The following is a 14447-nucleotide window of genomic DNA, read 5'->3' as shown; positions in this document are numbered from 1 at the left end:
CAAGAGTGAAATGTATAAGATATGCCAGGAAATATGTAAGACAATATCTGAATCAATCCTGGAAAAACTTGATGAGCAGTTTGATGCTTTTGAGGCCAAGTTCCAGTTGGTGCTATCCGTACAGACTGACTTACAGAACCACATGGAAGGTCAGGAAATTAGCGGTCAACGCCCCGGGAATAGCGAATGGGAATGCTTGAAGCCAAATGCGAGGACCTGGCAAAGCTTGTAAATCAGATTCAACCCAAACTATTGGACTTGGAGGCCTGTACTCGGAGACTTAATATAAAAATTGTTGGCATAAAACAGCGCTCAGAAGATAGGGAGGCCGAAGGAGTTTATTTCCAACCTCATCCCCGAATTATTGGGTGAGCAACACTTCCCACATCCACTTAAGGTCGACCACGCTCATCGATCCCTATGGCCTAGGCTGGCAGCGGGAGAGAAACCGCATACCATCATCGCCCGAATACATCACTTTCAGACGAAAGAGCTTATTCTATGCCTCGCCAGGATGCAACCGATGGAGTACAAGGGGAATAAAGTTCTGATCTTCCCAGACTACACCAGCGAAGTAATGAGCTAGCACTGTTCCTTCCGGAATGTGATGCAAGCCCTGAGAGAAGATGGAATTAAATTCCAGCTATGGTACCCAACAAAGCTGTGTGTGCACTAGAAAGATGAGGATGTTCCGGAGGTTTTCAATGATCCAGAACAAGCAGAGGTGGCTCGCCAGCGTTACATATAGTGCTACAGAGAAGGAGTAACTTGCCTATCAGCTGTGATTGCATGTCTTCTTTTTTCTTTTTTTTCTCTCTTTTTGTCTAATAAGGTGAGCGAGCTTTTAGTTTGTGTTGTGCCTCACGCTGTGGACTATCAAACAGACTGCACTGTGTTGTTCCTAATTTCTGACTTTTTAAAAAATATTTTGTTTTCTTTATCTGTATGCTAACTGTCAATCCACAGTTTGCATACAAACTAGCGCTGATCAGCTTTTCCAGAAAGCACATAGTTCAGTAAGATCATCTGGTAATGTGTCATAGTTATATATATATAATTATATTAGTTAAGTAAGTGCAATAGAATACAAATAGAATACACGCATCTAAGCCACAAAACAAAACAATACCCCAGCGCCTATCACCCGCCCACACCGCTGCTCCCAAAAATGACATGCATCTATCCCTAGTAAACCAAACCGAGGCTGCTGGGCAAATTGTGAACCTCACTTAAAGGAATCACAATGCCCGGATGATACGGATGATAAAGGATTCAGAAAGTTTATTCATGCAGGCCCATATGACAGAGAATGTGCATCTTTTTTGTTTTCATATTTTAATTTATATTTAATTGTGTTGTGGTTTGCAGTGTTTTGTGTTGTTTCACTTTAAATTTGTTTAAAAGGTAAAAGCTGAAAATTTAAATAGATAAAAGTTGAAATGTGAATAGTTGGTTTTTGTATAATATGATTTATTTATTACATTTTATGTGGAGTGAATAAATATATGAGTATATTTACAAGCCAGGAAGTACCAACGACCAGATTTAAATTATTTGAATATATCTGAGTGCTTGTGTACAAATACACAAACAATACACATATGCTTTCAATTGTGTAATTTAAGTGATCCAGGTAGCTCTGTTTTGGAAGTTCAGTTAACGCTAGAAATGTGTTTTGGAGTTTGTACGTGCTTTGTCTCTAGGGGCCACCGTATATATTTATATATAAACATATATAAATAAAACCAATTTTTTTTTACATTAGTAATTCCTTTTGTGCATAATTTTATATTTTTGTTAATAATAAATAAATTAAAGCAACAAAACAACCTGAAGAGCCGGTTGGGAGCTGAAAGAGCCGGTTCTCTAAAAAGAGCCGGAAATCCCATCACTAATAACAACGATTCTAATATAATGTGGCTGGAGATCTTAACTGTTATCTTGACCCCTTCTTAGATAGATCATCCACGTGACTAGCACACCATTGTTTTTCTTGTGACATTACCAATAAGTTTGATGTGTCACATGGCCCTCTTCCTATTGAAAAAAACTAAAGTTGTATCCAAGATGGCCGACTTCTAAATGGCCACCATGGTCACCACCCATCTTGATGAGTTTGCCCCCTCACATATACTAATGTGCCACAAACAGGACTTTAATATCACCAACCATTCCCATTTTATTACGGTGTATCCATATAAATGGCCCACCCTGTACTTTATGGGAAGCACTGAAGACTGTTTTGAGGGGTGCGATAATTTCTTACACTTCAGCTCTTAAAAGAGAAAGAGAGAAACGTCTGTCGGAAATCAATAGCTTTCCTGTCCTGGAAAGAATGTATCAAACCTCTAAATCGTCTATGGATTATAAAGAGATACTGAAATTAAAATATGAATATAATGGCATTATGAGTGGCCTAGTCAGCAATTTACTCTGGAATTTGCGACAAAAGCTTTTTTGAGTTTGGAGATAAACCTGGTACGCTGCTTGCACGACAGCTTAAGGGTGTTCAAGAGCAATATGCTGTCATGGTCTCCTTGCCTGCCCGGCCAGCCCCACAAGGCTACATTTGCTGTTTTGGTTCTCTCCCTCTCTGCCTGGGCGGAGCTCACTGTGGGCTCCCGCCCTTGGCCCACACACCTGACAACAATCACCTGTCATTACCGGGAGCACTATTTGAGGCTGGAACACAGATCCTCTCGTCGCTGGATGATTGTACTACTGACGTTAGTGTTCTCACAGCTCTTGTGGACTTGTGCTTCGTGATTTGTTTGTGACTTCCCTTCTGCTTCAGACCTTCCCCCCCCCCGGACCTGCGACCTCCCTGCCGTGTGAACGTGTGTGAGTGTGGGCAAGAAGACGTGAGTGAGTGTGAGAGAGCTACCCTGTGATTCCCTGGAGTTTTGGATTCCCTTCACTGTATATATTGTGCACTGGAGCCGTAATAAACTGTATTTTGGAGACATCTAACCGCTCTGCGCTTGAGTCCCTACAACCAGATCAAGACATATGCGGCATCAAATCTAAAACAGGAACTCTGCTAACTAACCCTATTGATATAAACTGTTGTTTCAGTGAGGTCTATAGTGATTTATATTCTCTTAAGCATGTCTTGCAATCCGATCTTAATGGTTTCTTCAACTCTCTCCCACTACCTAAACTGAGGAGCTCTGACCAGGATTATCTCGATTCTGAGTTTACTCTTCAGGAAGTTGTCCAGGCTATAAATTCATTCCCTAATGGCAAAACAGTGGGACCCGACGGTTTTGGTTCAGAGTTCTATAAGACATTTTGTGACATTCTTGCACCACTTGTGCTTAGGATGCTGCGCAACTCAAAAAATGAAGGAAAATTGTCTAAAACTTTGTGGAAAACCAATATTGCTCTCAGTTTGAAAAAGTGAAGAGATGGGACTAACCCTGCTAATTTTAGGCCGATAGCGCTTCAAAATTTTAGTAGTAAGAAAATTACAAAATCTTGGCGACTAGATTAAATAAACATTTGGCATCCATTATTCATCCTTACCAGACGGGGTTCATCCCTGGTAGACTTTCCTATTTTGACATTAGGCGATTACTCAATATAATTTATTCCGACCAGACTCCCACCTCTGCCTGCACCTGCGTTTGCTTTGGTAGTTAAAGTACAGGACTTTTGGCTTCACGACCCTCCTTCAATTTTCGTGCATGTCGAAGCTCAGTTTGCTCTTCATGGAATTTTATCTGACGACATGAAAAACATGTGGTGGCCTCATTGGCCTCATTGGACTCCGCTGTCCAATGACCCTCCTCCAGAATCCCCCTGGCCAAAGGAAATACACCGCTCTCAAGGCGCTGCTGCTCAGGGTCCTTGAGCAGTGTGGACTATGATTATTGTTATTATGTGTGTTATAAAAATTGTAAGGGAGCCTCTGTTTTGGCCCTGTATGCACATCAGGTCAAGTGGCCTTACATGTTTGAGTCAGATTTGGATTTGGTGAATCTTTCATTTCTTGGGTGAAATTGATTTACACAGAACCAATGTGCTGAACAATCAGTTCCTTTGCTCCTCAGCTTGATCACCTTTCGGTAAACTATCATCAACTGTTCAAAGAGTGAGTTTATGCCTCTTTCCAACAATAGCTCATCAGAATTTATGTTGCAAGATCCATTTAAAGTAGTTAAGAATCCTCTACCCTACCTTGGCCTGACCATACTGAGTATGTGTCAGGGCTAAAGCAAAGCATTGAATATTGGAAAACACTGCCCTTGTCAATGATTGGACGCATCAATTCAATCAAGATGATTTCAAAATCTTCCCATTTATCATACAATGGCCTTTTTCAAAGATCTGGACGCAATCATTCAGTCCCATATTTGGAATGGCAAAAGGGCCAGAATCTCTAAAGTGCATTTGCAGAAATCCAAGAGAGATGGAGGGCTTGGCCTGCCAATTTTTAAAAACTACTACTGGGCTGCTAATATCAGAGCGTTAGTGTTCTGGCAGCAGGACTCCCTGGATTACCAGGCATCGACTCCCCTATTGTGGATTAGAATGGAAGCCGTATCAGTCAACAATTCTTCCCTGTGTTCCCTATGTTATTCACCAAGCTTGGAAAATTAGATTCTTATAAATGTCTGGGTTTTGTATTAAAACAAACTATTAGAATCTTGAATCATGTTATAAGTTTTTTAGCACTGCCAGACACTTCCATACAGACACCAATATGTTTTAATCACGATTTTATGCCTCCTTGGCAAGATAACATTTATCACGGCTGGAGAGAAAAGGGTTTAGTGTCTATTAAGGATATGTATATTGATAACAAATTCTCTCCTTTTAGCCAACTAAAAGAAAATATAATCTGCCACATTCACATTTTTATAGGCATTTGCAGGTCAGGCGATATGTCCAATCCAAGTTTAAAGAGTTTGCAACTCTACCGTCAGAACATGGCATCTACGAAATACTCAAGAGCCAACCTGATTCCAGACATCACAAAAATTGTACAGTTATTTGGTGATTCTATCATGGTGCATACTGCTGGGATTTGGCAGGCTTGGGAGAATGAATCGGGGATGAAGGTGTCTGAATCTATGTGGAGTAAGTGTCTGTCTAAAATCCATTCTTGCTCCCTGAAGAGTAGACGCCAATTAATTCAATTTAAAATCCTCCACCAATTACACTACTCTAAGATCAGACTGCATAAGATTTATCCTTCTATCTCCCCAATGTGTGACAGGTGTAGATTGGCAGAAGGTACGTTGTTGTTGTATGAAACCTCTACAACCTGAACTTGAGCTTGTAATTTTTGGATGTTCTCCAGCGTCAGAGCTACTCCTGGTTACAGTGCAACGGCTATTGGAACTAGGTTTGATTGCTGCCAAGAGGTTAATCCTGAGGGAATGGAAGTCCCCCACTCCTCCTTTCTTTCAGTTGTGGGTAACAGACATGATGTCCATAATACAAATGTGGTGTTTTGTGAAGTGCATGTTTGTCTGAATTAATTGTTTTTTCTGTAACACATCTGAGCCTGTTTGTTATTGTTTGTTTGGAGTTTGTTTTTGTTTTATATTTTTAAAAATTTAAAATTAAATTATCCAAAAAAAAAAAAAAAAAAAAAACACGGAGGAGGAAGTGTGATGGTCTGGGGCTTTTTGCTGGATCCAGGGTCGGTGACTCGTACAGAGTGAGAGGCACCCTGAACCAAAACAGCTACCACAGCACTCTGCAGCTCCATGCAGTAGCCTCTGGTATGGACCTAGCTAGTCAGGAGTTCATCCTACAGCAAGATGATGACCCAAAACTTGAAAACATGGAGTGTCCAGCACAGTCTCCAGACTTAAACCCCATCGAGTTGGTTTTAGATGAACTTTTTTTTAAATCATTTTTATCATTAACTTGGTTTCCCTGGGTCTTTTCCCGTGTGTTATGAATAAATCTTCTTTTTTTGGTACCGGTACTGGTTTTATTTTGGTGAATTTATCCATGACACCTTAAATAAACACCTTAAATGTTGTTGGACATAAACTGGTCCGTGGCGCAAAAAAGGTTGGGGACCGCTGGTTTAGAACACATTTTGGTCTACAAATTGATTCCATGAATTTTTTCTTTTGACTCCAGTTGCTTATTTGTACTATGCTTCATTACAGAGTGCAATGTGACAGTAAACTTCATAATTTTCAATAAAAAACTGGAAAAATTGGGGTGTTTTAAAACTTTTGACTGGTACTTTTCTACTAAAAGTATACTTTCTACTTTACTAAAGCTAAACTTTCATGATCAATTTCAGTTTCGTCCTGCCAGTAAATCATGCAGCTATGTTCTCATTTCAGGGAGGATGCAGAAGCTCCCAAAGCCAAACTAGTGAAGCCCAACTCCCTCTCCTCATCTCGCTCTGGCAGTTCCCATTCGGGCACCTCCTCCACCCAGTCCATGGTGCACAACTTGGGACCTAAATGTCAGCATGCCTTTGTTCCTGCTGTGGCTGCCCTTAACGAGAACTGCCAGGCTTTCCCACAGTCTCCACCTGAATGCCATCAGAAGATTCCCAAGATCCCTGAACATCTTTTGCACCCACTTCCATGTCTACCTCTCACTCCAAACCCAGTCACTGCTGTTATGATCAAACCAGCTCAAACCAGGGCCTTCCAAGCCGTGTAGAAGAAAAATCCAGTTCCTCAACTTACTCCATTCACACTGTGACAAAACACTTTCAGCAACTTAACTTTTGAAGAATTTCTGCAATATAAAAACAGTTTTGTTCTGGTGTCATTTATTTGTACACAGTCACCTCTGTAGGTTTTAGAGAGAGATTGTTAGATTGTTAAAAGTATATTTCAGTATACTTTTAACAACCTAACAATCTCACATACATCTGTTAACACCTGTAGTTTTACTTTCTGACAAAAGTTTAGGTTTTTACAGATTTGGATATGATGCACAGTCTCAGAGGTACTTATTGAAAGTTTTTAATTCAGGTTCATGGACCAGTTCTTACCATTGTTCACTTTTACATGAAAATGCAAAAATACCTGCAACACAGTGTGATTGCAGTTTGTAAAATACTGTTGGCCACAAACTAATTTGTGGCCATGGACGTTAAATATTGTATTTTTTAGTTGGATCAAGCTCCACTGCAGAAAGAACTATGTAGTGGTGCTTGCATAAGTCACAGGACCTAAAAACTTCCGTCTGAGAGTTTTTTTTGTTTGCTTTGTGTGGGACCACCAGGGGACTCCACTCACATCCAGTGAGAAGGGAAGAGGGAGGGGTAATGTTTTTGGGTTGTAGGAGGTGTTTTCTGCCTTGTGAGTTCAGTTGTGTGAAGCTGAAATTAAAGTTGGAGTAAAACGTGATGAGGTCTTGTGTCATCCTTACGTACCTCCACATTGGTGACCCCTGAGACGAACATGCTGAGGCCCGAAGAGGAAACCGGCCCTTTCCCAGAAGCATCTGTGGCTGCCAGACTCCCACCTCTGCCTGCACCTGCGTTTGCTTTGGTAGTTAAAGTACAGGACTTTTGGCTTCACGACCCTCCTTCAATTTTCGTGCATGTCGAAGCTCAGTTTGCTCTTCATGGAATTTTATCTGACGACATGAAAAACATGTGGTGGCCTCATTGGCCTCATTGGACTCCGCTGTCCAATGACCCTCCTCCAGAATCCCCCTGGCCAAAGGAAATACACCGCTCTCAAGGCGCTGCTGCTCAGGGTCCTTGAGCAGTGTGGACTATGATTATTGTTATTATGTGTGTTTTTGGTGGTTTTCTCTCCTTTTTTGTCCTCCTTCTCCCTGTGTGCTCCCGGATGTTTTGGGTCGCTGAGGGGGACTGCGAACTGGAAGTGTTCCCGCACTGGAAGCTGCCACACCTGCTGCTCGTTAGCCTTCACCAGCTGCAGCCGATTGCCTCATCAAGAGCGTCCTATTTAAGAAGGTGGCCGAGCTCCAGTCAGCACGGGATTATTCTATAGCAAACTTGTAAAGTACCTCCGTTGATGAGTGTTTATGTGAACGACATCGCTACTGTGGGTTTCCTGCTGAGCTGTGTGTGTTTTGTGTCACCAGGAGTCGGGAGCGAGGAGCGTCGTCACAAGGGGAAATTGGGTTTTGGAGTCGTCACTTTTTCACTGTTTATGCACACGTGCACGGTATGGGATTCACAGAGGAATCACCACAGGAGCTACAGTGCTGGATTTGTACATAGTTGTTGTTTTTGTCCACTCACCATAAATAAATCCACTGTCCTTCACTATAAGAGTCTAGCGTTTGGGCCCTACTTTCCTCAACTCCACGGTCTGCCATCACTGACCGTGACAGTAGCATTCGATACTGTTGACCATAATATCCTATTAGAGTGATTAGAGCATGCTGTAGGTATTACAGGTACTGTGCTGCAGTGGTTTGTATCATATCTATCTAATAGACTCCAGTTTGTGCATGTAAATGGAGAGTCCTCTTCACACACTGAGGTTAATTATGGAGTTCCACAGGGTTCAGTGCTAGGACCAATTCTGTTTACATTATACAAGCTTCCCTTAGGCAGCATCATTAGAAGACATAGCATACATTTACACTGCTATGCAGATGACACCCAGCTCTATCTGTCCATGAAGCCAGATAACACACACCAATGAGTTAAACTGCAGGAATGTCTTAAAGACATAAAGACCTGGATGGCCGCTAACTTTCTGCTTCTTAATTCAGATCAAACTGAGGTTATTGTACTCGGCCCTGAAAATCTTAGAAATATGGTGTCTAACCAGATTCTTACTCTGGATGGCATTACCTTGGCCTCCAGTAACACTGTGAGGAACCTTGGAGTCATTTTTGACCAGGACATGTCCTTCAACGTACATATTAAACAAATATGTAAGACTGCTTTCTTCCATTTGTGCAACATCTCTAAAATTAGAAATATCCTGTCTCAGAGTGATGCTGAAAAACTAGTTCATGCATTTATTACTTCCAGGCTGGACGACTGTAATTCATTATTGTCAGGATGTCCAAAAAAACTCACTGAAAAGCCTTCAGCTGATCCAAAATGCTGCAGCAAGAGTCCTGACAGGGACTAGAAAGAGAGAGCAGATTTCTCCTGTATTGGCTTCCCTTCATTGGCTTCCTGTTAAATCCAGAATTCAAAATCCTGCTCCTCACATACAAGGTCTTAAATAATCAGGCCCCATCTTATCTTAATGACCTTGTAGTACCATATCACCCTATTAGAGCACTTCGCTCTCGCTCTGCAGGCCTACTTGTTGTTCCTAGAGTATTTAAAAGTAGAATGGGAGGCAGAGCCTTCAGTTTTCAGGCCCCTCTTCTGTGGAACCAGCTTCCAGTTTGGATTCAGGAGACAGACACTATCTCTACTTTTAAGATTAGGCTTCAAACTTTCCTTTTTGCTAAAGCATATAGTTAGGGCTGGACCAGGTGACCCTGAATCCTCCCTTAGTTATGCTGCAATAGACGTAGGCTGCCGGGGATTCCCATGATGCATTGAGTTTTTCCTTTCCAGTCACCTTTCTCACTCACTATGTGTTAACAGACCTCTCTGCATTGAATCATATCTGTTATTAACCTCTGTCTCTCTTCCACAGCATGTCTTTATCCTGTTTTCCTTCTCTCACCCCAACCGGTCGCAGCAGATGGCCCCGCCCCTCCCTGAGCCTGGTTCTGCCAGAGGTTTCTTCCTGTTAAAAGGGAGTTTTTCCTTCCCACTGTTGTCAAAGTGCTTGCTCATAGGGGGTCATATGATTGTTGGGTTTTTCTCTGTATCTATTATTGTAGGATCTACTGTACAATATAAAGCGCCTTGAGGCGACTGTCGTTTTGATTTGGTGCTATATAAATAAAATTGAATTGAATTTAGTCGAACCTCGGATACATGAGGAACAATGCGGTTTTCATCCTGGTCGTAGAACACTGGATCAGCTCTTTATCCTCTCGAGGATACTCGAGGGCACATGGGAGTTTGCCCAACCAGTCTACTTATGTTTTGTGGACTTGGAGAAGGCATTCAACCGTGTCCCTCGGGGGTTCCTGTGGGAGGTGCTCCGGGAGTATGGGGTGTCTGGCTCATTGCTACGGGCCATTCAGTCCTTATACAACCGTTGCAAGAACTTGGTCTGTATAGCTGGCAATAAGTCGGACTTGTTCCTGGTGGGTGATGGGCTCCACCAGGGCTGTCCTTTGTCACCGATTTTGTTCATAATTTATATGGAGGAGGGGGGGGGAGGGACTCAGAGTAGAGCTGCTGTTCCTCCACATCGAAAGGAGCCAGTTGAGGTGGTTCGGGCATCTGACAAGGATGCCTCCTGGGTGCCTCCTGGGTGAGGTTTTCCGGGCATGTCCCACCGGGAGGAGACCCCGGGGCAGACCCAGGACACGCAGGAGAGATTATGTCTCTCGGCTGGCCTGGGAACGCCTTGGTGTTCCTCCGAACAAGCTGGAGGAGGTGGCTGGGGAGAGGGAGGTCTGGGCTTCTCAGCTTGGGCTGCTGCCCCCGCGAACTGGACTCGGATAAGCAGAAGAAAATGGATGGATGGATGGATGGATGGATGGATGGATGGATGGATGAATTGAATTGAATATTTTCAGTTGTTACCCTCCACGGCTAAATAAAGCACCTTCAATCGGTTTCAGTTATGCACTGATGTACACAACAATGGACATGAGGGGCTTCTTTCAAAGAAAAAACTCAGGTAAATGTTATTTTGTATATTATGCTTTGTATGTTGTCCAATATATTTCTATGCAAAACAAGAGGAATTTCAATACACAGCAGTATATTCACAGTTGAAACCAGATATTTATATACACTGTTGGGGAAAAAAACAAAAACATTTTTATTTTACTGTTAAAAATCAAGTTAGACTAAACTTTTTTGTTTCAGATAAATAAATATTGAAATATCTTTTGAATTAGTTAAATGTCAGAATAAAGAGAGACAGAGCTGTCTATTTTTTTTATCACTTTCATCAAATGTAGGAGCACATATACACTAAGTTTATTGTTAATTAATAAGAAACTCCAGATGATTCCATTCTGAACTGAAGAAGCTTCTGATTGGTTTGTAGAGTCCATGTGAGTAAACTGGTGGCACAGCTGTGGATGCATATAAGGCAAAACACAGAGCCTTTTTCTGTGACATGGGAACATCAAGAGATGTCAACCAAAACACCAGGAAAAGAACTGTGGAGCTCCATAAGTGTGGCTCAGTTTGAATACAATTTGGTGCCATTTGCAATTAAGAAATACAGACAGTTTCTCTCTTTACTCTTAAAGTTAACAAATATGTTTTTATATTTATCAATCTAAAAAAAAATAAACATTTAGTCTGATTTGATGTTACAATTAAGTGTTTTTATCTGAAGAGTTTGTAAATATCTGGATTCAACTATATATTTGATGATGTTAGTGTTTGGCTTTTTAGTTAGCACAGAGAGAGAGAGAGGAACAGAGAGGGAGAGAGAGAGGAACAGAGAGGGAGAGAGGGGAACAGAGAGGGAGAGAGAGAGGAACAGAGAGGGAGAGAGAGGAACCCGAGAGAGAGAGGGAGAGAGGAACCCGAGAGAGAGAGAGAGAGGAACAGAGAGGGAGAGAGAGAGGAACAGAGAGGGAGAGAGAGGAACCCGAGAGAGAGGGAGAGAGAGGAACAGAGAGGGAGAGAGAGAGGAACAGAGAGGGAGAGAGAGGAACAGAGAGGAACAGAGAGGGAGAGAGAGAGGAACAGAGAGGGAGAGAGAGAGGAACAGAGAGGGAGAGAGAGAGGAACAGAGAGAGGAACAGAGAGGGAGAGAGAGGAACAGAGAGAGAGAGAGAGAGAGGAACAGAGAGGGAGAGAGAGAGGAACAGAGAGGGAGAGAGAGGGAGAGAGAGAGGAACAGAGAGGGAGAGAGAGGGAGAGAGAGAGGAACAGAGAGGGAGAGAGAGGAACAGAGAGGGAGAGAGAGAGGAACAGAGAGAGAGAGGAACAGAGAGGGAGAGAGAGAGGAACAGAGAGGGAGAGAGAGAGGAACAGAGAGAGAGAGAGAGGAACAGAGAGGGAGAGAGAGAGGAACAGAGAGGGAGATGGAGAATGAGGACAGAACAGAGATGGAACAAGAGCAGGTGAGACACACATGTTAGTCAAATAGTTGCTTGCATTCATTAGAACATGTATCTTGTACCTAGTGTATCTTTGTAGGTTTGGAAAAGCCCGGATCTCTCAGGGTCTCCTGTGAGGAGTGTGAGGGTGCTTTGGGAGCATTAGGCGTCTGGCCTGTTGTTATAGGCCATTCAGTTCCTGTACAACCATAGTGAGAGCTTGGTTCATATTGCTGGCAATAACTCATTAACGGTGGGTGTTGGACTCGGTGGGTCCCCTTTGTCATCAGGTCTGTTCAATTTGAAGCTGAATGAGAAGTGGCAAGAATGAAAATTACTATCTCCAACTTAGATACCATGGTTCCCAGTGGGAAAAAGGTTCAGTGCCCAGTCTGGGTCGAGGAGTTAGTAAGTTTACTAATAACTTTACTAGTTTAATGTTTTTAAATGTCATTTCTGAAGCATTTCTGAATGCAAATGTGAAGATGATGGTATTTTAACTTTAACCTTGTAACTTTAAACTGTGATATTTATTTTTCAATTCTCCTTTATAGTACAGCTAAAGCAAAATAAAACATAAAACCACTGAGGAATTTATAAACACAATGCACTGTATGAATCTATTCCCTAAAATTACTAGACCTACCAGGATTACATCACATTGTGCAACTCTCATAGACAACATTTTTGCAAATGACATTGAAAATAAGACTGTAAGTGGACTCCTGATTAACAACATAAGTGACCATCTTCCAATTTTTACAATCTATGATAGGAATTACAAGATCAATAAAATGGACAGTAAAAAAGAGTACAGACGAGTAAGAACAGAAGAAAGAATGAATGCATTTAAAAAAGATTTATTGAAGGAAAACTGGGGTGAAGTATATCAGGAACAGGACGTTAATAGTGCTTATAATAAATTCCTTAGAATATTTACATTACTGTACAATACCAACTGTCCAATAAAGCAATATAGTAGGAAACAGAAATATATGGACTGTCCATGGATAACAAAAGGTCTGCAAAATGCATGTATAAAGAAAAATGCTCTATACAGAGAGTTCTTAAGAACGAGAACTAAAGATGCTGAAATCAGATACAAAAGATATAAAAATAGGTTAACTAATATACTTAGATTTAGTAAAAAGGAATACTATAAGAAGCAATTAGATATAAATAGAAATAATAATAAAAGATTATGGGAAATCCTGAACAGTGTTATAAAATGTGGGACTGGACAAAAGAACTACAAGTATTTCATTTGTAATGACCATGAAGAATACAATATGGATGTTGTGGCAAATAGTCTCAATGAATTCTTTGTAACTGCTGGACCAAATTTAGCAAGAACAATCACTGATCCTGGGAAAGCACAGGAAAAACCCGATACACTGATTGACAGAAATCCATATTCTATGTTTCTCACAGCCGTTGATGAAAATGAAGTTCTTGAAATTGTCAAAAAATGTAAAAATCACAAATCTTTGGATTGTAATGATATTGATATAATAGTGGTTATAAGAGTCATTGAGGCTGTTATAAAACCATTTACATACATCTGTAATTTATCATTTCAAACTGGTCGATTTCCAGACAGAATGAAAATAGCAAAAGTTATACCTCTATACAAATCTGGAAACAAACACCATTTCACAAACTACAGGCCTGTCTCTTTACTACCTCAATTCTCAAAAGTTCTTGAAAAACTGTTTAAAAACAGACTGGAAAAATTTATAGATAAACATAAACTACTCACTGAGAGTCAGTACGGATTCAGATCAAGCAGATCAACATCATCGGCACTATTAGATTCAATAGAATACATCACAAATTCCATAGACAAAAAGCAATATGTGGCTGGGTTATTCATAGACTTGACAAAGGCATTTGACACTATAGATCATGATATATTTGTCATGGTCCTGGGCCGTGTTGGCCCAGTATTCTTAGTTCTCTTGTATTTTTGTATTCAGTTCCCTGTTTAGGTTCTGTTTCCTGAGTTGCCCTGTTATGTGGTTCCCTGTGTGCTTTCCCTTTGTGACTCTCACCCCCTGTGTGCCCCTCTATGTATTCATGAGCCCTTGTCCCCTTTCGTGTTTTATTCCATGTTTTCCCCAGCCTGTTATGTCTGTGTTCTCCCCGTGCTCTCTCCTCCTGTCTGAACCTCTGTACTTCCTGTTTTACTTTGACAGTCTCTCGTCAGTATGCGTCATGTTGTGTTCACTCCTGCCCTGTCTCGTTATGATTATCTGTGTCAGCTGTGTTCCCCGTGTGCTCCCACTTCCCTCGTTAACCCTCTGTGTATTTATGTCTGCGTCTCCCTCAGTTCTGTGTCGTAGTCTCCCTCATAGCTGCGTGGATTTCCCTGTGTCTCTCTGCAA

The 14447-nt window shown here is 41.5% G+C and overlaps 1 protein-coding gene across 1 annotated transcript in view; it reads left to right on the top strand.

Moving 5' to 3' along the window:
• Positions 1–6692, top strand: part of LOC146660086 (CXADR-like membrane protein) — a 113707-nt gene extending 107015 nt beyond the window's left edge. Inside the window, exon 8 of the mRNA XM_085419520.1 lies at positions 6315–6692. Within this exon, the coding sequence (XP_085275646.1) occupies positions 6315–6642 (328 nt within the window). The 3' untranslated portion in view covers positions 6643–6692. The remainder of the gene's footprint in view (positions 1–6314) is intronic.
• Positions 6693–14447: the final 7755 nt, after the last annotated feature.

This window comes from Rhamphochromis longiceps, linkage group LG10, assembly GCF_057381845.1.
Source record: "Rhamphochromis longiceps isolate RC_006_pf linkage group LG10, R_longiceps_female_GT1.1, whole genome shotgun sequence".
NCBI lineage: Eukaryota > Metazoa > Chordata > Actinopteri > Cichliformes > Cichlidae > Rhamphochromis > Rhamphochromis longiceps.
The sequence above is the reverse complement of the archived record's forward strand: the minus strand, read 5'-3'. Positions and strand labels throughout refer to the sequence as shown.